Consider the following 27,496-nt stretch of genomic DNA (forward strand, 5'->3'; position numbering starts at 1 on the left):
CGCTCGGCGAGCCAAGGTGACGGTACGCACGCCCGGAATCAAATATCCCGGGTAACGGACACCATATCATCATCTTTATGTTCCATTTTGTTCGTCATTTTAGTCTTCGTCTTCATCGTTCATCGTTTTAAGAACCGCTGTGATCAAATCTTAGGAGGGAGCTTTGCCTAGAAGGACCTCCCCTCCCCCTGTCCTTTGTCGGGTCTTCGTTCTTTTCCTTCATCATGTCTTTGTTCATCGGTTTGCTTAAGATCGTAGGTCTTAAGTCTTACTGAGTCTTTGTGTTTTAAGTTTAAGGGTCATTCCTTGTTCTCCCCTATATAAGGGAAGAAGGGATGCCCTAAACTCATCTCTCGTTGAATTTTGAAAGTTTGTTTCTTGTTGAAGAATTAGGGTTTCGACCCTAGAGGAGAAGAGAGGGAGGAAGGAGGAGAAGAAGAGGAGAAGAGTGAAGGAGGAAGGAAGAAGGCTAGGAGAGTCTCCCACCGCCGCCAGCCACTGTCTGTGGTGCCCCGCACCGGCCCTGAACTCGCACGACCGTGTCGTTGCTCTCGGCGCGCCAGCCAATGGTCGCACCAACCGCGTGCGCGGCCTCGATTGCAGCCGTGGCTGCCGTCACTCGCAAGCCCTCCTTCCCCCGTGCCCATCACCTGCGCACGCGGCCCCGCCACGGTCGCTGACGCAACCGCCACGGCCCTCGAGCATGCACTCTGGCCGCCGCCAGCCTGCCTACACTTTCCCGCCAATTGCCCTCCGCTCGGCATTCTCGCGCCGCTCTCCTGTCCGCTGACGAGTACCTGACCGCTGTGCGACCACTCCCGATATCTCGGCTGTTCGGGACACCGAGGCTTGAATGGGTCTGACCGCCCTTCAGCCTATCACCTCCTCACCCGTGACTGTCACACGACGTCGTGGGCGTTGTTGCTGCCCTTGTGGACCTCGCTGCGCCTACCGGTCAAGCTACCACGCCTCCTCTTCGCGTCACACCCGTGCTTGGCGTCTCACGCTCGGCTCGTCCACCGCGACGCGCGCTCGTGTCGGTTGCACCGCGAAGTCTGGTTGTGATAAGCCGGACCGACCAGTCCCGCACGCCTTTGGTGTGGCACCGTTACTGAACCACGATAGCAACCCCGCTCCGACGCCCGTCCGTGCCTAGGTTGCCTTCAGCCACCGCCCTCCCTCGACGCCGTGACGCACCTACCGTCCCTCCCGCACGAAAGGAAGACTGATCTGCCTGGAACGACTCGGAGGTACGCCGTCCCATCCCTGTCTTTTATTTCTTGTAGTATACTCTCAGTTCCTTTCACCGTGCTCGGGTTAGACGTAGGTAAGTGTGTAAGGTTGAGCAAAGCGTTATCCATCTTGAGTGTCTTACCTGTTTGGTACGAGTCGAGTCCGCTGGTCCCGTGCGAGCACCGTCTGGTGGGAATTATCCTGTTTGGCGCCGTAACATCCTCGTTGATTCCGGACGTCATCAAGATGTCATCCAGTCGACACCGCGGGTACCAGCTCGATATCGAATCAAGATCTCAATCGGACGTCGACGAGCAACGTCGTCCGAGAATGCTGATGGGCAGGTAAATATGATGACGATGATGCGTGAAAGTCCTTATGTCGTACGTGCGTGCGCCAAAGTGCGGTATTCCCGTTCCAGAGATAGACGGAGTCGCGTCTAGCGAGGACAAATGAACCTCCCAAACCTCGCCGAACGGGGATACCCCGCTGAAATGCTCACACGCGTCGGGGGGGGGGACCTGACTAGTACCGGGCAGGTAAGACTCTCTATAATTTCATTGTTTTTTTAACCTATCTCGCTCACCTATATCTAACCCGAGCGCGGAGGAGGCAAATCGAAAGTGCACTAAAGAAAGTAAGAGACGTAATGAGTGGCCGAGTAGGGGTACCTTTGTCGCGCTGGCGACCGATATTTCGTAACAAGGGCTCTGGAGAAAACAGCAAGGGACGCGGGCATCGGTTGGTGCTGTGGGTGGTGGCGAGGTGTCGGAGAGCAGCCGGGATGGTGGGCGGGGCCGGTTGTAGGGCGAGCGTCGACGTCGGTGTACGGATTGGCCGGGCACGGCCGAGGGCGGTCGATAACGAGGCGCGGCGATTGGGCCGAGCACGGGGACGGCGCTGCCATTAAGCACTGCGCAGGCACCGGATGCGGATAGGCAGGGCGGCCCGGCGAACGCGGCAGGCGTGGGGTGCGGCAGCGGCGAGGAGGGCACATTGACGCAGGCTCCTCCGCCCGAGGTCACAAACGGCTGCACTAGCGGGCGGGCGATGTGGAACCACTCCTGCGGCGGCGTTGGGGCACGCTGACGATGTAACGAGTGGCGCGCGCAGTCGGCCAGACGCGCAACGCGCGCGGCCAGCAAATCGTGTGGCGGAGTGTGGCGGTGGCCGTGGTATGAGGGAGCGCGGGCGATGTGGAGTCGCTCAAGCGGCGGTGTCGGCGCGCGCAGAAGGTGGGACGTGCGGCGTGCACAATCGGCAAGACACGCGGCACGCGCGGCCAGCAACCCGCGCGGCGTGCGGTAGTAGTGGCCGCGACGTGGAGGGGGAGCATAGAAGACGGATGAGGGGTCATCGAGCGGTGCTCCGCGCGTGGAGCAGGCTGGGGACGGTGTGCGAGCAGCGGGTGACGGTGTGGGGCAGGCGGCAGCGTGAGTGCAGCGAGCGGAGACAGAGAATGACGTGCGGCGACGCGAGTGGGTGACCGGCGACGGGACACGACCGGCGGTGGCAGGCCGGCGAACGGGCGCGGGAACCGCGTCGGTGACTGGATCCTTCTTCCCCCTTCCCTCCTTCTTCCTCCTTCTTCCCTCTCCTCTTCCTTCTTCTTCTTCTTCTTCTTCCTTCTTCTTCTTCTTCTTTCATTTATTCTCTCCCTACGAACGTGACTCTTCAACTTCTAAACATTATAATTCATAGAAAAATTCAAGAGTAAGTTTGGAGGGGCGCCCACCCCTCCTTATATAGGAAGGAGGAAAATGGGCCCCCTTAAGCAACAAAGGGAAAGAAGAAAGGAAAGGAAATAAGAGGGCTTGTAAGGCCCATTAAGGGAGGTGGGAGGGGAAGATATCCTCATATGGGGTCTTCCCTCGTTACAACGACAAAACGATGAAGATGAAAAGCGATGATGAGAAAATAAGAGACGATAAATATGAAAAGCGATCCGAAGGTGGCGTGTCATCACGCCGTATATCTGAACCCAGGGTTGTGCGCCGATGTTGCGGCTCATCGTGTCAGCTGGACACGTGTCGGTGGTGGGCTCGATGATGGTGCTGGCTCCTCGCGTGATGATCCTGCGGTGTCGGACGGTGCCGCGCCATCACTCGTCCCACCGGACGAGGGTCGGAAGGTCTGCCCCCGTCTCCTGGCGACTCCATTGAAGTCCCAGAGGTCGCCATCTGTTGCTGGTGGGCTATTGCACATACTACACCCCTCACCAATCCATTGCACGTAGGTCATTCTCCATAGGAGACCGTGTTGGACGACTACCCCTGAGTGGACGTCGCGCACTGACGATCTTGACACCGAGTACCACCTCTTGGTGATGGCAGGACCTCGTCCCCGATGTTATCCTGCATCAGGTTGACATGGCTCGAAGGGTGCATGGTATTAATGTAAATCAGAGACGTCGGACCCTAGATATATAAGATCAGTTTGCCAGACACAGTTTCATCCATCCTTGCCTTAGAAATCGATGTTATCATCGGCCGGTGGTTTTTGACCGATGGGTAGGACCACTAAGGCCATCTGATGGCCAAGGATGACCTCCAGGGTTGCTCCCCTCCGTCACCGACCCTTGGAGGTCCTTCCGAAGTAATTAAAGGGGCCCTAATAATAAGCCTCAAATTGGTGTTGTTACATTCAGTTTTAGAAGTGTCGTTTAAATTTAAACTTATGCAATAAATTTATAGAATTCCCTTTTTCAAAATATAAAAATTTTAGGATAAGAAAGGGGTCGAACCACATGGAAACACTTTTCAAGAATTTCTATCCTAATTCCATTAGTTAGTTCAAGAATGAATTAATTTTTGCGTTGCATGGGCCTTGATTGTGTTTAATATTGTTTTGTAATTAATCAAAATTAAGCAAAAGCTTAAAAGTGATCTTAATATTTTCGGCCAAAACACTTTAGATAGAATTATCTTGACTCTTGTATCATATTAATTTGGAATATCAAGTTTAAATCAATCTGATTTATCAACACAATTCTTTATATACTAAAATTGGGAATTTATAAGGAAGAAGGGTATTTTGAAATTGGGCTTGAAGATGGACGAATTTTTCAATGAAAGTTTGGATTTAGGTGTTTTAAATGTTGAATGAAATTTCCAAAAAATCCATTTCTAGAAATATTTAGAGATAGTGGACAAATTAAAGTAGAAGGATTTGTGGGAAACTGAATTAAAGATAAATTCAACCCTAATCTAGGGATCTAAGGTGCAATAAGAGATGAAAATCAATGTAGAACTAAGAACTAAGAGTCATATCCTAAATCAGATTCAAATTTCAATGCTAATCACCATCAAAATCATCTCTAAGGGCATGTACATTTTGCCCGTGCCTTGGCGTTTTTAAATCATTCAATAAGTAGTCAAGAAGAAACTTACAACTTTGATGCTTGAACTAATATATGTCGACTTTAGAAGCAAACCCTATGTCCTTCCTGGCCAAAACCTTGGGGGAGATCTTCCTCAGTCATTTTCCCCTTCTACCCGACCTCTATTTAAAGATCTAACCGTATGGATTGTAGAGGGTGAAAATAAAAACCTACCCTCAAATATTGGGCACAATCTGATGGCTAGATCTCAAGATATCGCCATTTAGTGGTGATGAATCATAGCCATTGGATTTTCCTCTCATCCACGCAAGTGCAAATGTCATTCTCTGATTCGCCTTGTTTTCTTCATCCTCGAATCGCATGCTGCCACTTTCTTCTGTGTAAAACAACGCATGAATTGTTGTGTAACGAAGATAATAAAAAATACATTTGGGAGGTTGGTGGCACGCCACATCGTCAGAACTTTGTCAATGTGTCTCGTGTTTAGTTAAAATTTTGCTTATATAAAGGAATATTCTTATTTCATAAATGCACGGGGAGAATCGATTCATCGCATAGTCTTATTGCATGCGATTATCAATTCTCTGCGTGCATTTATTGCAGAAAAAGTGCCAATAAAAAAAAAAGTATACGTTTTACCTCTGCCCTTGGGCCAATAGATTACTCATTTAACGCACCCAATCATTTGCTGAATTTCGGGTGGATGAAGTGGATGCCTCGTAATTTTAACTGAAACAAGATTTTTTAAATCCCAAATAAATTCTAAAATATATATTTGAATTCTTAAAATTGTTTCTTGGCTATATAGTCGTATCAAAAATATAAACAAATATGAATCAATTCCAAAAAAAAATAATAAGGGCATTCACGACCGATAACAAAGTACTGTATGCCCTGCAAAAAATAATGCTTCAATGCATTGAGGTTAAATGTCTTGTAAATAAATATTAAAAAACTAAAAAAAATCATAAAACTATAGAGCAAGCCATTTATATCCATTTTAGTCATGATAACATGTAAATATGGCTAGAAAAACACATATATATATGTAACATTCATCAACTTAACATTATAATGTGCAAGTTATCACCTAAAGCCCCTAATTTCACCATTCATCGGCTGAGATCCAAGCGAGCACAAATGACCCTTCCATGACACCCCTTCGACTGGTCGTAGAGCTCAAGACGACACTAGAGGAAGCTGAAGAAGACGAAGGCTTGTGCTTGTACAGAAGAGAAGAAAGGGAGGAAATCACACATCGACATTGGGGGGCGGTGACTGACGTTCCCACCGCTTGATATTCAAGTCAAGCAATGATTTGTATTCTTATGCAGTTCATCTAGATGATAAAACATTAGGAATTTCATTAGTTTTGATAATTTTGATTGAGTCTAGGTATCAATTGAGTTTTTATCTAGATTTGTCGCTACGGCCTGTTTAAGGCATTTTAACAAACACGTGTGGTGCATCAAAGGCTTTCTTCGATTTATCATCTTTCTAGGATGATTTGCCCTTAAAAAATATAAAAACGTCTCTATATATAAATCTAAAAATATATACTCTAGATCTCCGCCTCTTTCAAACACTATGTTGAAACCACCTCTTAGTACTCAACTAATAACATGCATAGTTAGTATTTTAATATTATCACATTTACATCTGTATTTGCATTAAATCACTCATATTTTCACGTTATCAAGCTTTAAATGATTAAATCTATTTTCAGAATGATTTTTGAATTTTCATCATTTTATGCATTATTTAATATTTTTTCTGAGAAAAATTCTAAAAAGAATATACTTGTTTGAGACAGAATATGATTTTTTTTGGAATTTTTGACACTAAATTTGGAAAAATATGTTTTTTTCAATTTATATATAAATGTATATTTATATGTACATATTAATATATGTATGTAGTTTTTGGATTTTATTTCATTTAATATATTTAGAAAAAACAATTACCCCTTTATCTCGCGCCACCACGGGTCGTCGTTTGATTCATCGAACGGGGACGAATCACAGCTAGAGCTGATGTTTGGTGACAGCCAATCATTAACTCCGTTAATGATTGAAATCAGCCAATCATTTTTCCACACAATCATGGTTTCACGGTTTGTAAAGTAATTATTGCAATTAAAATTGACAAATTATTTTGAATTTTTTGACGTAGGGCGACATGGATGAATAAAAAGAAAGAACCCATTTTTTTGCAATTAATGTGTGTGTGGGCAAGATACAATTTTTTGACTTTTGTTTCTTTTTTTCTTTGAAATAGCGCGAGCGATGTGCCCATACAAAACGGCATAGCATGTACACGTGACTCGTGGGTGTACACACGGCCCGCGCATGTACACGTGGCCTATGCATGTACACCCGGTGCGCTCATGTCTGGCATTGATAGAATAAAAAAAAGGGCGGAGAAGCGGCGTGCGTTAACACTCCACCACATCAGCCTCGATAAAGAATTAAATTTCTTTCTTGTCTTTTTATCCTTTTTTGTTTTTTCATTTTGTCTTTTTCAAAGGCAGGTACACCTTGCGCGGAGGATGAAAAAACTGAGCATGAAAGATGAGAAATCTAATTGTGAAAAATGAGGAGATGGGGAAACTTGAATTGACATGACTGTTTAATCGAAAATGGAAATTGAGGAAGCGGATGTTGAGGAGAGAGAAAAAATCAAGCGCTTGGATTTCTCAAACTTCAAACGGCCATATATTTTGATCTACAACTCCGACTGAGCATACATTTCGAGCACTGCTTTGTCTTCCCCTCCTCTTTCCATCCATACCCTCTGATCTATAAATAGACGCCTGTGAAAAATTATTCTAAAACTTGATTCCTACTTCTGTGGGTTGATTGAAAGATAATAGAGTTCTGAGATCCCTCAAGTGTGTTCTTGATATCTTGGTGTGGGGGAAGAAGAATAAGAGAAGAGGGTGAGCTAACAAGCATTCGCAACTCGCCGTGATCCTGGCCAAATGCAAGGATCTAAGGCAAGTGTCCTCGCATTACTTTGTCTCTTTATTGACATCATTGTGATCATAATTATAGTTTGTTATCATCCTTTCATTTATCATTTCATTTACTTATGTCCCCATTATCTTGTCTCTATCTTTACCAACATACAGTTTGTGCATTTGATTACCATTATATCCACCACATATTCTACCTTATTCTTGTAACACTTCGTGTAACTATATTTATATTTCCTTGATATTACTATCCTGGCTATTCTACTCTTGTATTTATCTCTTATCGATAATCACTATTGATGGCGCGTCGCCACCGGTCGTCATCGAGCTAGCAGCAGAGGAGCAGCAGGACATCACCGACCCAGCACACGAGGAGCCGTCACCATCCAGCCCGACACCGATACGAGTCCAACCACCTCGACGAGCCGCCGCAGCAACACGGGATCCCGAATTCCGTTATTCGGCATGACGCGGACGCCGACCATTGGACCATACCGACGCTTTTAGTTCCCTTTCTATGTTTATCGTGTTTCCCTTTCTATGTCATCATGTTGTCGTGTAGCGGGGAAGGGCCCATATGAGGAACTCTTGCCCCCCCCCCCCCCCCTTTCTATGTTGGGCCTGACAAGCCCATTTTATACTCCTTTGCTTATTTTTCATTTTTCATGTTGTGTTTTGAACGTTAAGGAAGGGCCCACCCTCACCCATATATAAGGGGAAGGGGTGGGCGCTCTCCCCACTCTTGCCCAAAATTTGGAAGTTATATTTGGAAGTTGAAGAGTCAGGTCGTGGAGGAGAGGAGAAGAAGAAGAAGAAAGAAGAAGAAGAAGAAGAAGAAGAAGGAGAAGGAGAAGGAGGAGGAAGGAGAGGGAAGAGAAGGAAGAAGGAGGCCCCGCCCGACCGGACGCCGCCGGATCCATTTTCACCACCGCCGGACTCACCATCGTCGCCTGCCGGGAGCCCCGTTGAGATCCCGCCTGTCGCCGCCGGCGGATCCGCCGTCATCGTCCAGACCCGCCATCGCCGCTCGCCTGGCCTCGGTCGACGGCCATCCAGCTCGCCGTCGTCGCACGGCACCCCGCCGACGCCAGAACCACCGTCTCCGCCTGGACCCGTCGTCACCGTCCGGATCCGCCTTTGCCACTCGCCAGGCCTCGGCCGACGGCCGTCCGGCTTGCAATCGCCGCACAGCATACCCGCCGACGCCCGCCCGACTCGTCGTCGACGCCTGCCTACTCACTGACGCCGGCAGTCGCCTCTGACCAGCGCGGCTGAGTCCCCTGCGCTTAGCGAGCCCGGACGACTGCGTCGGTCAGTGCTATGCCGTCCACGCCGTCCGCTGCGTGAGGCCGACGCCACTCTGCCTGCGCCCGTGGACACCGTGCGGCCTCACCCCGACCGTTAGTGCCGCCCCCGGTCGTCACCTCTGACCGCGCCCGTCGCACGCAACCTGGTGGAATGCAAATATGGATGAATGAGTATGGAGTGAAGAATCAACGATGAGTACTAAACAGATGACCCATGGAAATCGTAGCCACCTAAGCTACAGCAAGGAAGGATTTGGGAAGGCCGAAGCTTTCCAATAACCCGAGGTTCGAGGCGAACGGATCCGGCGTGGGCATGGTTACGACCGCTCATGCCTAACACCTTCAAGCGTTCTACCAAGACCGCACGAAGAGAGAACCCAGTTCCCACCCCAATAATGATCTCTCTCTAGTCCTAGCCCTGGCGGTGGAGACGCACTCGGGTAGTACTAAAGGAAAACAATGAAACTCAAAGGGACAGCTGCAAGTGTACCTACAGGGCCGAAGCCCGGTCGGCTATGATGAGTGACGACGGGTACTCCAGAAGGGGAGGTCCACCTGCAAAGTAGCAACAGATCCGTGGCTGGATCTAGATCACCAGGTAGCACTAGCGATCGAGAAGTCCAATGCGTCGTCCGATTGGAGCGAGCTCAACACGTTCGGGCGGCGGTGACTAGACAACTCAGGCCCAACGATTCCCCAATTGACGAGGGAAATGGGCCGATCACTAGACATCGTGTTCCGAGACGATGTGCCAGAGGCACGAGAACATGGCTATTGGCGGGGACCAGGACACAAGGTCAACGGTCAAAGGAGTACCCGACAGGGGCCTGGTGGCACACGCGTGCGGTGCAGTAGGCCGGCGGCTGGCTATAGGTGGCAGATCGACGACATGCAAGGGAGGGGAACCGTCGGCTTCCCTCTCCTCCTACTGTAGTTGCCTTGCGGAAGGGGCCTTGGGTGGGGCCCGCCTGGCATTGTAGAGACGCTGGGATGGGAATCGACCAAATGGGGCCCACGGTGATTTTCGCGCGCGCGTGCTCTCGTGGAAGTTTGATCGGCGGGTGGCTGGTCAGGTAGCCGAACGGGCGTGCCTACCCGTTTCCGGTGGGGGTGCCTATTGGCTGTCCTGGCAGCGGCGGCTATTAGCGGCGGCGGCTGGAGGGGCGCAAGGGGCGCTGGTAGCTCGGATCGGAGGGGAGGGAGAGGTGGTCGTTCTCCCTCTTGCTGTGGCGGCGGTGGCTGACGGTATGATGGCCGATGGTGGCTCGGGCGACGGCCTTCGAGATCTTGTGGATCTGGGGAGAGGTTACCCTCAACCCGGATCCGCGGACTCGACGGATCTCCCAGGAGGTTGTCTGAACCGGGAGATCACAGGCCTTGGATGACGGCGGCAATGACGGTGGGACGGCAGTGGCGCGGCGGCTCCAGCAGTTCTTCGGAAGGGGAATGCCTTCAAGTCGAGGGAGGCAGAGATCGAGGTGACGAATACTCTGATGAGTAGGCGACCATGGAGGCGAAGACGAGAAGGGAGAAGGAGGAACTCGCGTGGCTAGAAGACCGGTGATTACGGGGAAGAAACGGACATTGGAGAGGTAGTGGAGAAGAGAGGTCCTCTCTTCTTCCTTGTTGCACAAGCAACCTAAACTTCTCAAAATGACTCCCTTTTCTTGGGTGCCCAAGCCTTCCCTTAAATAGGGATAGGGGAGACGAAAAGGCAAATGCCCAAAAAGAAGGGGCGAGGAGAGAAAATGGGAAACCGGCCCACAGGGCTGCCCATTAGGTCCAACACACACACAAATAATGGCCCAAACACACGTGGCCACACAACGATAAAGTAAAGAATAGATGTCAACCTTTTCAATCGCTCCGTTGACTAGGCTGTGTATTGGAAGCTCGGGTCCTGAACATCCACTCGTGCTCGACGAGCGGGCTGTCTCCGAGTTGTCTTCTGTAGATGGTCCCCATCTGGTGTGAATACATTTTAGTGGCAGTTGGTTACATCTCTAGATTGGTAGACCAGACAAATGATAATAACGTAGTCTGTGAGTTAATTTAACTAAATATATTTTCTAAATTTGGGTGTCCTAGGGTTATCATCAGCGACAGGGAACTCACTTTAATAATCACATTTTTTGTTCATTCTTGAAGAAGCATGGAGTGCACCATATAATTGCTACCTGTTATCATCCTTAGGCTAACATACAAGTATAAGCGTCAAATAGAGAAATAAAGACAACTCTTAAGAAGATTGATCACCAGCCCGGATGGGAAGGATTGGTCAAGGAGGCAATATGATGCACCTTGGGCCTACATGACAGCCTTTAAAATGCCCTTGCGAGTGTTTCCTTATAGACTAATTCTTGGGAAAATCTGTCATATTCCTATGAAAATCTAACATAAAGCTTGTTGGGCTATTAAGCAACTTTACTTACCTTATAAGATCAGGGAAAACACATTGTTTCTATATGCATGAACTTCAGGAACCCCAGAATTTAAAATATGAGAAGTCAAATATATGCAAAGCCAAACTGAAAGTTTTCTATGATATTGACTTCGAATAACGATACTTCATTGTAGGGCAAAAGGTTTGGCTTTATAACTCATACGTAAAGCTTTTTCTAGTAAAATAAGAATCCAGATTGGATGGGCCTTTTGAGATCATTGAAGTTTTTGCCAATGGTGCGATTACACTTTTTGATCTAAGACCAATGCAGAGTTTGAAGTCAACAATGAATGAAAAAAAAACCGTATGTAGAGGCTCACTCATTGCCTCCACCCAAGGCTATTTTTCTGTAAGAACTTCCAAAGTCCCCCAATCCACTACAATCTGCATGATCGTTTTATGTTTCTTCGCACTACCTGATTTCTATACTTGTGAAATTATTATTTTTTATTATTGTTGCACTGGTTGTGTCAATTTCAGGTATGTTTTTTAAGAATTTTTCTTCCAACCGCATCCAAGAATAATTTCCAGCTATACCGTTCTGCATTAAGCGAGACATGGCCCACTATTTGCCCTTCTTAACCCTTGAACATTGTTGTCAGAACTCTTTTTGTTTTGTTCTCTTTGCATATACATTGGGGCCCATGCATGTTATGTTGGGAAGAGCGCGTATTAATTAATAGAATTCACGACTTTAGTAGACACGTCTACTAATTAATCTCAATTTCATGCTACCTTTAGAAACCCATAAGATTTCAGAAAGTAGAACCGTAAATGTTTGATGGAGATGAGGTCATTTAAGGTATTTTTGAGTGAAGGATGACATTTGAATTATTACTATGAGCATATTGAGATCATAAGATCTAGAAAATCCAATCGATAATTTGGTTGTCGACCTTTTCAGGGAGGAGTCTAACAATGCACCGAGGAAAAGTGGGAACTCAATGGGTTGATATGCTATTAAGAGCAAAAAAAGAGCGATGAGTACCTTCCATTCCCTGATGATAGCAGAACCTTACTAATAGATGGGTTTTCCATCACTCAAAGTCTCCGAAACGGCATTTTAAAGTTCTTTCATTTACCTAACTTCATGTGATTAGGCCCTCCATTATCTCCAGCCTCACTGATGATACTAAGATCCAAGATAATTTCATGCATGTGTTCACTCGCTACACATCACTCTATGACTCATTGATATATATCAAGCTCGTTTATCCAAACGGTGTACTGTCATATCGCGAGTTAGCATGGAATCTAGCTGCAAATGAAATTTATGCATCATGCTCTAAAAAGAATTTCCTAAATATGTGAAGGACATGTCCTGATGGGCAACCATCCAGTCGAGCACGTCCACACTCATCGTCAACCACGTCGCGGAGCCCGAGCCCACATGAAGAACCTGGATTTTTGGTACCAGGTTTGAGAAATCGCATTCGCGACATTTTATTTCATGTTTGTGACTTCTTTGGGTTTTATGGAGGCCCTTTGATGCCGGATGTCGTCAAGACGTCGTCCGGTCAACACCGAGGGTAGCGGCTCGGTATCGAATCAGGTCATACTCGGACGTCGACAGTCAGTGTCGCCCGAGAATGCTAACAGACAGGTAATAAGGATGACGCGCGATGCAAAGTCCTACGTGTTGTACGTGCATGTGCCGACGAGCAGTGGATGCCGTTCCAGAGAATTGATGGGATCCCTTTGAGTGAGGTCAGACGGACCACCTGAACCTCGCCCGAGAGGGTCGAGGCCGAGTACGTTGCCGAACAGGGAAGCCCCGCTACGGTGCTCACACACGTCAGGAGAACCCGACTCGTACCGGGCAGGTAAGACTCTCGATGAAGATTTGTCATTTTCTCAACCTGTCTTGCTCTCACCTATCTAACTCGAGCGCGGAGGAGGCAATTCGAAAGTGCACTGAAGTAAGTAAGAGACGTAAAGGGCAAAGTGAAGGGGTACCTTCGTCGCACTGGCGGCGGATTTCTTCGTACCAAATGGTTTTGAACGAAACAGCTGGACCGGGAATGTTGGCGCCGGGTGGGTGCTGGACTGAGGATCGATGGCGGTGGTGGACAGTGGGCTGGTGGCACTATAGTGGCGACGCGACACGCTTGCAAGCACGGCGCGTAGGAAGTCGGCACTCGGCGCCCGACGCGCAGGTAGGCTCGATGCACGGGCGGCGCGCCACTCAGGTGGAGGCAGCGCGCGACCAATACGGGGCGCGGAGATGCAGGGCGTAGGCGATGCCTCGACGCGGGAGTACAGGTTGAGGGCGCGGCCTCGGCGTGGGCGCAGGTCGGCGCTAGTCCCCGTCGCGAGGAGGGAGCGCGCAAGAGAGGGGGCTTGGTCGCGATGGCGGGTGAATGGCAACGGCGGTGGATGAGGATGACTTGCGTCAAGTCACGGACGGCCGGGCGCCTGCGCAGCTGTAACGAACGCAACTGGGAGGTGCGTCCGGGCGGAGTAGTAGGGGAGGACGTAGCGTAGAGACTATCTTGCAGAGGGGTGACTGCGCGATGGCATATGTTGGAAGAACAGTGGCACGGCAGGGCTTGGGCTCGCAGACGGCTACGCGGCGGTTCAGGTGGTTAGGGGGCAGCGTGGTGAGGTCCTGTTGGTGGGACGGATCTCCGACGGGCGAAGAGGGGGCGCGACGAGGCTCTGGTTGAAGGACGTTGGCGGGAGGATGGCGGCACGGTGGGCTTTGATGGTCGGACGGCGGTGCAACTGGCTGCAGGCGAGCGGCGACCAGGCTGCGGAACTCCGGCGGTGGGACAGTGGCATGGCGGCGATCTTCCCTCGTCACTCTCTCCTCCTTCTTCTTCTTCTTCTTCTTATTCTTATTCTTATTCTTCTTCTTCCTTTTCTTCTTCTTCTTCTTCCTTCCTTATTTCTTCTTCCTTCCTCTCACGTACGTGACTCTTCGACTTCTCAAAGATGTTATAACTTATGAAAATTCAAGAGTGAGTCTTGGGGGGACGCTAACCCCTCCTTATATAGGAAGGATGACAATGGGCCCCCTCCAACACAAAGTAAAAAGGAAAAATAAAAGAAGAAAAGGGCTTGTCAGGCCCAACAAAGTGTGTGGGAGGGGAAGACGTCCTCATATGGGCTCTTCCCCTCACTACATCGACGAAGTGAAAGACGAAGAACGGGAAAGAACGTAAGGACACATAAGTAAACGATCTGAAGGTGAGAGTGGTGCGTCGTCATGCCAAATATCTGAACTCGGGGTCGCGCGTCGCTGAGGTGGCTCGTCGTGTCGGCTGGATACATGTCGGTGGCGGGCTCGATGACAATGCTGGCTCCTCGTGTGATGGCTCGATGGTCTCGGGCAGTGCCGCGCCATCAACCCTCTCAGGGTGGGAAGGACTCAACTCCAACGAGTCAGGGTGGATGAACGGCAGCGGGTGAAGAAGGTCTGGCCGAAGGCACTGGAGCTCCTGCTCTGTAATCCACGTGTAATCCACGCAAGTGCGTCCCGCCCACCGCACTAGGAACCTCCTCGATATCCCCTCACCTTCATGGTCAATTACCTCCTGCAGTACACAATCGATTGCCTCGTGCCTATCGGGTGAAACAATCGGGGGAGTGGTCGCGGCAAACTCACTCACGCTGAAGGGGTCTAGAGAGGTTGGGTCCGGGGGGTGAGAAGGGGCCCGATACGGAGCTAGGTCCGCCAGATTGAATGTTGAGCCTATTCCCCAAGTGGGGGGAATCTCGACGACATACGAGTTGTCGCCCACTCTTCGGAGGATCAGGAACTGATGCGAAACGACAACGGCCGGGATCGAGCGGCGCGTTTCGCGTCACAGGAGAAGATGATGCTATGTGGTGAAATGGTGTTCAAAAATAATGCGCGTATGGACGAGCGATACAAGACATCAACAGATAACAGCGTGGATTGGGACGATCACCCTAGAAGAACGATCCGTAGATCAAACTCCCAATGACCCTCGGAATCTACTAGACGTCTAGATGAGAGGGGCGTCCAACGGCCCTGTCAAGTTCGGAATTTAAGCGGCCAGAAGACAGTCCATTTACCTCAAGAAAGCTCCTATTCTCGTCGATGGTGGTTAATCCTATTTCTGGCGATTCTTTCGTGGCGCCGGGGCAAGGGACGCGATAGCGGGAGACGGCACTGCAAGAAGTAATAATACTGGTTTTAAGACGGAGAGGAGACGAGGATTTGACCTTAGGATCGCTGAGTCCGTGGCGTATCGGGGGCGAGCGATGAGTTGACGGGCCGAAAAACCAGTGGAAGCGAAGTGATATCCGACTCGCCCGGGAGGCCGACGGGAGGCGATGCGGGGACGTGAGAATTCGTGTCAGGGCGTGGTCACGTCACGGTGCCGCTCTTCGGCGAGTAACTTGACAAGGGCTCAGGCTGGTGCCGGCGCCGAGCAAGGAGCCGGGTGCGCGACCAGTCCACCGGATAGCGGAACCCGTGGGTCAGCGGCCCCGTGGCGCGGGTAGGAGGGTCACGGCCGCGGGTTCAAGGAGAGCCGCGGGTGGAACCGGTGGAGATCAGGGCGGCCGCACGCGTTGGGGCAGTGGCTCCTTGCGCGGTGGCGCGAGGCGACCGTCGCGGTGGCGCGAGGACGGCGGTGTGGTGGCGCGAGGCGACGGTGCGGTGGTGCGAGGCGACGGTGTGGTGGCGCGAGGAGCGGTGTGCGGTGGCGCGAGGCGACGGTGCGGTGGCGCGAGGACGGCCGTTCCGCGAGCGGGGCGGGCGGCCGTGCGGCAAGATCGCGGGCGGCCGTGCGGCAAGATCGCGGGCGGCCGTGCGGCAAGATCGCGGGCGGTCGTGCGGCAAGACCGCGGGCAGCGGCCGGCGCGGACTGCGCGGGATGTTGGCGAGGCTGCGTAGGGGTTTGGCGGGGTTCGGGAAAGATCGTGGACGGGGTGAGGTTGGAGAAGGGCAAGAAGATGGCGGAGCAATGGGTGGGGAATCAAGAAGGTCGGAACTAGGTGGTGGCAGGGGTCAAGGGGCGGTGGCGGTGTAGGAGAGGAAGGAGGGGAGATCGATGGTTGTGAACAAGAAGGGGTTGGGTTCAAGAAAGCGAGGAGTGGGTGGACGGTAACCAAGAACTGGGTTGAGGAATGATCAAGAACGATGGAGAAGGTGGTCGTAATGGTAGGATGAGAGAGATGAAGATGGAGGGGAGAGATCAAGAACCGGGCGGGGTGGATTCTTGACGAGGTCGCGGGTGTTCCTCCTCGCTGGAGAGAGATATCCCGATGCAGCACAGCGCCTTCGCTTTCTTGAATCTTGAAGGCACCCAGAGTGATCTCAATGGGCACACTCTTGATTCTTGATTGCGACGGCTTCTTGAAATTCTTGACGTACCGGAGTGATCTCGACGGTACGGTTGAACACGCGACGCCCGGAGTGATCTCGACGAAGAGGTGGGGCTAGCCAAACCCCCTACGCTACGCTACGATAAGGGGGAAGATCTCTGAAAAGACTTTTCAATTTCAAAAACTTCCAAGTAGTCCCTTGGGCATGGCCTCCCCTTATATAGGGAGGAGGGGTGCCAAGGAGACGTGGGGAGAGGTGGAACCGTCGCAAGACGTGGTTCGACCTCTCCTTACAAAATGAAAATACAAACTGTAAAATAAAGAGAGGCGAGGATGGGCCCTACGAGATTGGCCCAATCCCATAACTCGAAATACAAAGAAAGACACATAGAGAGAAAACATAAATCTTGCGAACCTACCCGGAGTACTTAAACCCCGGGTTGCGGATGTCGGCGCGAGCTGTCCGATGGGGCTGCTGGCGTGTCGTCGTCGGGCGTCCCGCAGATGTCGGTGTCGTCGTCTGGCTGTCGTCATCAGGATGGTCCTCCATCAGGAACGGGCCGGCACTACGAGCATGCAGCTTCGTAGCCGTCCCAGGAGAGTACCTCTCCGGCCTGAGTCTGACCATCACTAAGTCTCCCACATCAAATGCTCTAGGTCGGCGATGCAAGTCGGCGGCTTGCTTGTACAATGCATTATGCTGCATGATCCTATCATGGATGCAATGATGTAATGCAGAAACATGCTGTGCAAATGCAAGACCGTCTTAGGAAACCCTAACATGCGGATCTATAGGAGCTAGGTCTAAAGGTCGACGGGGTGCCTAGCCGTAGGCGATCTCGAATGGGCTCAACCCGGTGGTACGATTTACCGAGGAGTTGTATGCAAACTCAGCGCGTGGTATGATGAGGTCCCATGACGCGAGATGTTCGCCAACTAGGGAACGGAGACGGTTGCCCAAACTCCGATTGACTACCTCTATTTGACCATCGGTCTGCGGATGGTAGGCAGTCGAGAATTTGAGCTTCGTGCCCAAGAGACTCCACAAGGCCCTCCAAAAGTAACTTGTGAAGCGTACATCGCGGTCGGACACGATCGAGGATGGCAGGCCGTGAAGGCGCACAATCTCCCTAAAGAAGAGTTGGGCGATCTTCACGGAGTCCGATGTCTTTGCGCAAGGCACAAAGTGGTCCATCTTCGGAAACCTATCCACGACTACCATGATGGATTCGTGGTGCCCCGCGGTGTGAGGCAATCCCATGACGAAGTCCATACTCACGTCATCCCACGGACGCTTGGGCATTGGTAGCGGGGTATACAATCCGGCGCTCTTCTTGACCTGCTTGGCCAAGGCACATACACGGCACTGGGCAACTATGTTGCCAACATCACGCTACATAGAAGGCCAGTAGAACTGGTATTCTACGGCTGCAATCATCTTGTTGCGGCCAAAATGACCGTTAAGTCCTCCGGTGTGACATTCCCAAGTGAGGAAGTCACGCAGCGACGTGCGTGGCACGCATAATCTGTTCTTATAGAACTGATATCCATCTGTGAGAACGAAGTCCCTATAGTCCTGGGACGGGGCTCGTCGGACCTCGGCGATGATACGGCTGAAGTCGAGGCAGCTGTCGTACCCATCTCGTACGGTCTCAAACCCAAGGACTATCACGTTCATGACATTCAGCACGTGGGCTCTCCTGCTAAGGGCGTCGGCGACGACGTTATCCTTGCCCTTCTTGTGCTTGATAACCAATGTGTAGTCCTTTAGGTACTCGACCCACCTGGCGTGTCGGTCGCTAAGTTTCTGCTGTGACTGCAGGTACTTGAGTGCCTCGTGGTCCGAAAAGATCACGAACTCCGAAGATAGGAGGTAGTGCCGCCAATGCCGTAAGGCCTGTATGACGGCGTAGACCTCCTTGTCATATGTGGAGTAACGCAGCTTGGCGTCATTCAGCTTCTCGCTGAAGAACTCGACTAGGCAACCCTCTTGGCTGAGGACGCCTCAGATCCTGATGCCCGAGGCATCGCATGTGACATCGAATACCTTCCCAAAATCGGGAAGGCGTAGTACCGGCGCTTGGGTCATCATGAGCTTTATCTGCTGGAAAGCTCATTTTGCTGCCAGTGTCCAAGCGAACGACTCCTCCTTGAGGCAGTCGGTAATGGGTGCAGTGACGGAACTAAAGTTCCGTATGAATCGCCTATAGAAGGTCGTGAGACCTAAGAAACTCCTAACGTCATGCATATTTGCCGGTGTCGGCCATGACGTGATGGCCTAGACCTTCTCTGGGTCGGCGGCAACACCTTGAGCTGAGACGATAAAGCCGAGGAAGGCAACCTCCGAGGTGAGGAAACTGCACTTCTTTGGGTGGGCGTAGAGCTGCTCGCGCCGCAGAACCGTGCAGACCTACCGGAGATGGTCTAGGTGCTCGTCTCTAGATCGACCATAGACGAGGATGTCGTCAAAGTAGACGACTACAAATTTCCCTATAAACGCGCGCAAAAACTCATTCATGAGGCGCTGGAAAGTACTAGCCGCGTTGGAGAGGCAGAATGGCATGACTCTCCACTCATACAAACCGTCCTTTATCTTAAAGGCGGTCTTCCATTCGTCGCCGGGACAAATCCGAACCTGATGGTATCCGCTCCTCAGATCTATCTTGGAAAAGATAGTAGATCCTGCCATCATGTTGAATAAATCCTAGACCCAGGGAATGGGAAAATGGTACTTGACAGTTATCTTGTTGATGGCACAACTATCGCAGCACATACGCCACGTGCCATCCTTCTTCGGTGCTAAGAGAGCTGGTACCGCACAGGGGCTCAAGCTCTCGTGAATAAGGCCTTTCTCTAAGAGCTCCCTGACCTGCCGTAGTAGCTCCTCGTACTTCGGCAGCTCCATGCGATAGTGCGGTAGGTTCGGTAGCGATGCACTGGGTACCAAGTCAATTGCGTGTTGTATGTTCCTCATAGGGGGCAATCCACCTGGTAGCTCATCCGGGAAGATGTCTCCGAACTCCGATATGAGAGCCTCTACCTCGGGTGAACGAGGGGCAACTAGGGGGTCGGCGGGGACGTCGAGGGTGACGGCGAGACACAAGGATGTGTCGCCACCCTTGCGGCCCAGGTCACCAGCGAATAAGGGTCCTCTAACGACCATCAACCCTACGGGTTTGGTCGCGGCCAGCTTGTTCACCGGCTTCATGACATAAGGGTGCCATGTAACTCGTCGTCCCTGATACGTGAATGAACAGGTGTTCGCACGTCCGGCCAAGGTGTCCTCATGATCATACAACCACGGGCGGCCTAGGATGATGCTACCCACCTTCATGGGTAGTACATCGCAGAGGACATGCTCGGCATAGGTGCTCACCTTTAACGGGAGGCGGCATTGGCGCTTCATGGATAGTGAAGAAGCGTCGATCCATGAGACGTCATACGGAGTGGGGTGCTCTATCGCTGTCAACCCTAATCCGGTCATACGGAGCGTTAATGCAACTGCCACTGTCCACGATCACTTTGCACGACTTGCCATTGATCATGACGTACATGTAGAAGATCGAGGTACGGAGGGCCGCATCAACGAACGGCATCAGCTGGGGCGTACCCGGGGATGTCCTAGCGAGAGTGGTAACCCGCGGAGATGGTCCAGCTCTACTAGTGCCGGGTGTGTCGACGACAATGTTGGCCAACGGCTGGGTGGACGCATGGCCTGCCACTGGGGCGGTCCCTTGTGCCTCGATGATCTGTATATATCCAATCTGACCATCGGGCTCCTCGTACTCGAGGGCATACTCCTCGTCTTTGTGGTAGTGGTCCTCCTACGGTATGTCCGCTCCATCGATATGATCCTGCTCGACATCACCGGCGTTGATCAACAATGCCGAGGGGCATAGGTTGGCCCGGTGCCCTGGTCCTTGGCACTTGTAGCACATGATGTGTGCTTGGCTAGCAGTAGCGCTCCGGGCCGGCAAATTGCTGGCGACGGCCCGAGCCTATGGGGTGGACCCCACTGAAGTGACTGGGGGGGTCCCTTGCCCCCCGGTGGTCGGTGTGACCCCTGTGGTCGCGGGTGGTGCAGTACGAGGGGGAAAGGGCCGAATGGGTGGAGTTCGAGGCGCGGTGTTCGCACTAGGTGCCGGGGTGTGTTCGGCGGGTGGATCCATGTGTTCCACTAGATGATAGGCTTCGTCAACCTCGGCAGGGTGGCACTGGAGGACCTTGCTGCGCAAGGCCGGCTGGAGGCCGTGGGCGAAGAGTCCAATGATAACTCGTGGATCCTCCACGAAGCGGCAGCGCATCCGACATTCCTCGAAAGCCTCGATGTACTCTATCACCAAGAGTCAACCCTGCTTGAAGTGGAACCAGGAGAGGAAGAGGGAAACATACTTGCCCCTAAGCTTCTGCGCCATTTCTACCCAGGACGTAATGGGTCGTCCTCGTCTCTCGACGGCGACTCGCTCGTTCTCCCAAAAGATCTTGGCCTGTCCGCCAAGTTGTGTCTCCGCGTATTCGACACATAGGTCATCTTCCATACGATACCACTGGAAGTACGAGTTCATGTTTGACTCTCAGTCGATGAACTCATTGGGCTTTTGAGAGCCCTCAAAGACGGCAACGTCGACGCGCACATTTCTCTGGATCTGTGCACGGTGCTCTTTGCGCCGATGCTCATCGTCGTCATAGTGCCATTTGGGCACGGGGTAGTCTCCTCGTCGCTGCTCAAACTGACGACGGGGGGGGAACGGCTCGTTGCCGCTGTTGTCCCAAAGCTGGGGACGACCATCCCGAGGTGCACGGCCTAGGGCCCTCGCACGCTGTGGTGGTAGGGGGACATCCTCAACCTCATAGTATCGTGGCAGGGGCGGCCGGAAATAGTCATCACGGTGCACCGGTGGGTCAAAGATAGGCCAAAAATAGGGGTAAATATTATACAGTTTTTAGCCCTTGTCGTTGTGAATTTTGGCTTATGCAATAAAATTTATAAAAAAACTCTTCTTAAGATGTATGGTGATAAGTACGAGTGTCGTCCAAGGGAAGCTAGTAAGGAATTCAATTTGATGATCTTCTTGGTAGTTTAACCCTAATTAGAGTGAATTTGATCTTCAATGAGGATCAACTCACCCTAATTAGAAGAGAAGTTTAGAAAGGTGGGGGTAGAAGAGATGAGATGAATAGAAGAAATAGGGAGCTCTAAATTGGCTTCTTTGATCCAAATAAAAGGGTCAAAGAGGTGAATTAAAGAGGTTGAGAGAGAAGTTTTGATTTGGGTTTGGTTGGTTTTGCAAGTTTGATAATTCAGAAATGAAATGAGGGTAATTTAATCTCCTAAGAATTAAATCTAATTTTTAGAGTTTTTCTTTTGGAATGTAGTTGAATGCCTAGTTAAATCCCTCAAATTCTCCTCTCAATCCTAATCAGGGCTTGTACATGCCGCTCAACCCAAGTGATTTAGAAGTTCAGATCAGAATCAAGAAGAAGAAACAAGAAATTGAACTAATTTCATTCAAAATGCACAAAAATCCAAATACATTGAAAGGGAAAAGTACCAAACAAGTTGATCCAGGCTGGGGCTCCTCTCTGTCTTGCAGCTGTGATAGAGAACCATCAAGAATGACCCCCTCCTCTCAAAATTTGGCTTTTATACCTAGGTAAAATGGCAAAAATTACCATTTTACCCCTAATGAGTAATTATATTTTATCTATCAATGCAGGCTTGATCTCAATAATCCAACATACAGAGAGAAAGAGGTTATAAAGACGAGCAAATCCATAAAAAAATCATCTCAATCGGACTTAGGGATCGAAAGTTATGAATAAATGAATTTAACCCAATATTAACCGTTGGATTAAATCATTATTCACTATTTTTCTTCTTTAATCCGCGTGCTGACGTGTCACTTTTCCATTGGTAGTGCCGTTTCAACTTCTCTGGGCGGGCGGCTTCTCGTTGCACCACGTACACCCCGGCGAAAACTGAAAAATCAAAAAGAAGAAGGTAATATCGATTATGCGTATACATTTCGAGCACATGTGGCGTATGGCTCTTTCTTTTCGGGGCACCTCCGCAAGCGTCACGTCACCGCCCGTGTGTGCGCGTCGTACGCGCTGCACGGACAGTGAACTTACCTCCCGGAGCCAGCTAATATTTAAGCCCTGTCGGATTCTCATCCGACGGCCACGAAAGCACCACGTCGCCCACAAAAGACTCTTTGGCCCTTTTTTTCGGCGAAGCCCTTGATAAAACGCGAAATCACAGATGGACACCGCCCTGAAATAATTGTGTATATATCCTTCCCGCATTCTCTCTCCTCCGCTTTTTTTTCTAAAGCATTAAAACAGTTAGTAAATTATTTGCAATAAAACCTTGTAAGCTTTTAAATTAGATCTTTACGCCTGCAGTGGCGACGGAGAGCTGTTTTCAGTGTCTTTGTGCAACAGAACTTTACAAAAAGGCCCTTCAAAAGTTCAAAAATGATAAAAATACTTTTTTTTTCTTATAAATATACCTTTTTCCCTTAGAATAAATACATTTCCTCTTCAAATAAATCTCAGAAAAATCCTAAAAATATTAAATTAAATATTAAATATTAGGGAAAAATTTGTAAAAATTTCTAGAAAATTCTAGAAAATTCACTGATTCATCCCCATGCTGATACATGTTGAAATTAAGTATTAACGTTGCCATTTTAATTCAAAAATAGTTATTTCAAGTTTCAATAAATCCTTTAAAATTCATTGAATTAACAGAAAATTAGGGAAAAATCAGAAATCACTTGAAAACACTGTTTTCATGCAAATATATGATAGCAACCCCATTTTAGGCTATTTAAATGCATAAATTCTGCTAATAACATGAAATAAAGACAGAAATTCGGGTGTTATCAGTCAACCATCTGTGGGTCTTGAGGCTAGATGGGATCGTATCTTCGGGCCGGGTAGTCATGGCCCATGTCTCGTTCATGTTGATGAGCGTAAGGGTTCAGGCGGACCGATCGGTCCACGTCGTACCCACGGGCGAAGTCATCTCGAGGGTGCTGCATATCCCAAGCGCAGATGTCCTAGGGCTCTCTCGCTAATTCCCTATCTAGGCGTCCTTGCGGGGGGGCGCCGTCGGATCGACGGTCGAAAACCTCGTAATCCGTGTCGAGGTCATGGATGAGTCTGCCATGGGGTTCTTGTCGAACTACCCTTATGTGTGCCGAGGTCGCCCTCGGGCAGCCGGTCCCACCTCAACTCTGTGCTTTGACGCCCATTGGTCGGCGAACATGCGCTCCATGCATTCCATCCTCGCAGTCATGGCGCGGAAGTAAGCTCCTTGGTCGTCCGAAAGTTCTTCTCTTGGCGGGTACTGGCGAGAGGCACCTCCTCGCCCTCGTCCCTGACCCCGTGTGCTCGACAATGGGAGATTTCCCGTGTGGGCACCGGCCTACGGTAGCCTGTCCTCGTAATCACTCGACGAGGCGTCGTTGAGGAATCGCGACGAGCCGCGTGGAGAGTGCTGCGGCTCGCGTGGCTCACCGGAGAAGTCCGGTGGGCCCGATGTGCCAGGAGCACCCGTGTTGTCAGGTGGGGTTTGCGTAGTCTCGACATGTGGTAGGATGGGGTCGGATACCGGGGTCGCCGGTTGGGGTCCCGAGAGGGCAATCTCATTGCCTCTCTCGTCTTGTGATGGTTCGGTTCACCGCGGGGAGGTAGAACCTCCGCGTTGTGCCATCCGTGTGGATCGTGTCTCTATGGCCATTCTTGGGAATCCTATATGAATGTTCGAAAAAGACGATGAATGCGGATGCGGCTATATGCGATGCATAGTCGGAGACGTGCTGTGGGCGACCACAGCCTGGCTCTGATACCAATTCGATGCCGGACATCGTCAAGACGTCGTCCGGTCAACACCAAGGGTAGCGGCTCGGTATCGAATCAGGTCGTGCTCGGACGTCGACAGTTAGTGTCACCCGAGAACACTAACATACAGGTAATAAGGATGACGTGCAATGCAAAGTCCTATGTGTTGTACGTGCGTGCGCCGACGAGCGGTGGATGTCGTTCCAGAGAATTGACGGGATCACTTTGAGTGAGGCCAGACGGACCTCCTGAACCTCGCTTGAGAGGGTCGAGGGTGAGTACGTTGTCAAATGGGGAAGCCCCACTACGGTGCTCACACACGTCGGGAGAACCCAACTCGTACCGGGCAGGTAAGACTCTCGATGAAGATTCATCGTTTTCTCAACCTGCCTCGCTCTCACCTATCTAACCCGAGCGCGGAGGAGGCAATTCGAAAGTGCACTGAAGTAAGTAAGAGACGTAAAGGGCAAAGTGAAGGGGTATCTTCGTCGTAGTGGCGACGGATTTCTTCGTACCAAATGGTTTTGAAGGAAACAGCTAGACCGGGAATGTTGGCGCCGGGTGGGTGCTGGACTGAGGATCGATGGCGGTGGCGAGCGGCGGGCTGGTGGCACTATAGTGGCGACGCAGCACGCTTGCAAGCACGGCACGCAGGAAGTCAGCACCCGGCGCCCGACGCGCAGGTAGGTTCGATGCATGGGCGGCGCCGCACTCAGAGGGGGCGCGGAGATGCAGTGCGTAGGCTATGCCTCGACACGGGAGTACAGGTCGAGGGCGCAGCCTCGGCGTGGGCGCAGGTCGGCGCTGGTGCTTGGCGCGAGGAGGGACCGCGCAGGAGAGGGGGCTTGGTCGCGGTGGCAGATGAATGGCAACGGTGGCGGATGAAGATGACTCGCGTCAAGTCACGGACGGCCGGGCGCCTGCGCAGTTGTAACGAGCGTGACTGGGAGGTGCGTCCGGGTGGAGGAGTAGGGAAGGATGTAGCATAGAGACTCTCTTGAGGAGGGGTGAGTGCGGGATGGCGTATGTTGGAAGAACAACAGCGGCACGGCAGGGCTTGGGCGTGCAGACGGCTGTGCAACAGTTTGGGCGTTTAGGAGGCGGCGCGGTGAGGTCCTGGCGCCAGGATGGCGGTGCGACGGATCTCCAGTGGGGGAAGAGGGGGCGCGACAAGGCACTGGCGGTAGGCTGGTGGCGCGACGGACGCTGGCAGGAGGACGGCGGCGCGGCGGGCTCTGGCGGTCAGACGGCGGCACGACGGACGGTGGCGGGAGGATGGCAGCGCGGCGGGCTCCGACGGTCGGACGGCAGCGCGACTGGCCGCAGGCGGGAGGCGGCGGTGCTACGGAATTCTGGCGGTGGGACAGTGGTGTGGCGGCGATCTTCCCTTGTCCCTCTTTCCTCCTTCTTCTTCTTCTTCTTCTTCTTCCTTTTCTTTTTCTTCTTCTTCTTCCTTTCTTCTTTCTTCTTCCTTCCTCTCACGTACGTGACTCTTTGACTTCTCAAAGATGTTATAACTTATGAAAATTCAAGAGTGAGTCTTGGGGGGGCGCTAACCCCTCCTTATATAGGAAGGATGACAATGGGCCCCCTCCAAAACAAAGTAAAAAGGAAAAATAAAAGAAGAAAAGGGCTTGTCATGGCCAACAAAGTGTGTGGGAGGGGAAGACATCCTCATATGGCCTCTTCCCCGCACTACATCGATGAAGTGAAAAACGAAGAACGAGAAAGAAAGTAAGGACGCATAAGTAAACGATCCGAAGGTGAGAGTGGCACGTCGTCATGCCGAATATCTGAACTCGGGGTCGCGCGTCGCTGTGGCAGCTTATCGTGTCGGCTGGTACGTGTCCGTGGCGGGCTCAATGACGATGCTGGCTCCTCATGTGACGGCTCGACGGTCTCCTTCCCCATGTACGGGCCCCCTCCAAGTATCATTTTTGTCTTAGCTCATCATCTCATTTGACTTTAGAGAGACACCTTCCTGCGTGTGTGTGGGGCTCCCCCATGTGTGCTTTTTAGTGTTTCTAGTTTTTATTTACGCCATTAAGGGTGAAAAGCCCATGCTTGGCTTCTCCCACCCATTGCCTCCCTTAGTGACTTGTAGCCCCAGGGCAACGGTGCCCCGACATCAACTATGACTCCAACCCCAACACTAGCTATCGACCACAGTGGTGGTCTAGACGGGCCCAATTGGAGCCTCTTTCCTCAACGCACACCGTCAACGTACATCGTCTTTTGTCATGTGAGGGGTGGACTGTCAGTAGCTCTAGTGATGTTGACTAGTCAACTTTGCCCCCGCTAACAGACTCCCATTGCTTGGCGGATTGACCATTTGTAGTTGAACAACTTCACCCCGACCTCGAGCTGTCAGCGCAATCCCAGCCGCACCACGATCAAGTGTTGTCGTGCCCTTTTCAGTTTGCCAGTTGCCCATGCGGTTCGCACGCTCTTGCCATCCGCAAGAAATGCTGAATATGTCCGGGGCCATCCGCCAACAACAATGATCTCCACTGTTGGGGTTAATCCCGCCATGTTTGAAATAAAGGGCATGGCAAAATAAACAAGAAACGTGGATTCATGTACGCTCATTTTTTTCTTCTTTAAATTAGTCTTTCTTTGAGCAAGTTGAGATCCAAGTTTATCTCTTTACGTGGGACTTGGTTCACACTGAAACATTATATTTATGTTCAACATGAATAGATTTAGGTGTGGTTGTTAATTCTCTCTTCTCTTGCTCCGCCCCTGGTCTCTCTAGTTCGTTCTTTGGTCAAGTGGTATCAGAGCCTGATCAAGAAGAACCTAAGAAGATACTAAGATGTGGAGAAGCAACTGCGAGGGCACCGCTAGGCAATGGGTCCTCCGTGGGCGCACGCATTTCTGGCAGCAGTTCACTCAGGATGTCGAGTCAACCTATATTGATTTCTCGTCTAGTCCTCCCCAAGAACAACTGGTGTTTGTGGGCAATGCACATGCAGATGTTCTCGGAGGCTCATGGACTATAGGAGACGATTGTAGACGACGACGTTCTAAGGAAGAGGGACCGACAGACCATG

General features: G+C 51.0%; 1 protein-coding gene across 1 annotated transcript; it reads right to left on the reverse strand.

Annotated features, from left to right (window-relative positions):
• Window positions 1-17,988: 17,988 nt before the first annotated feature.
• On the reverse strand, window positions 17,989-20,001 carry LOC144708269 (uncharacterized). The gene is made up of 4 exons (XM_078581521.1): window positions 19,411-20,001; window positions 18,880-18,978; window positions 18,643-18,778; window positions 17,989-18,572 (listed from the first exon to the last, which is right to left on the reverse strand). The coding sequence occupies exons 1-4, from the start codon at window positions 19,999-20,001 to the stop codon at window positions 17,989-17,991; spliced, it is 1,410 nt and encodes a 469-aa protein (XP_078437647.1).
• Between the last annotated feature and the right edge of the window lie 7,495 nt (window positions 20,002-27,496).

This window comes from Wolffia australiana, chromosome 10 (genome assembly GCF_029677425.1).
Source record: "Wolffia australiana isolate 7733 chromosome 10, ASM2967742v1".
Classification (NCBI taxonomy): domain Eukaryota; kingdom Viridiplantae; phylum Streptophyta; class Magnoliopsida; order Alismatales; family Araceae; genus Wolffia; species Wolffia australiana.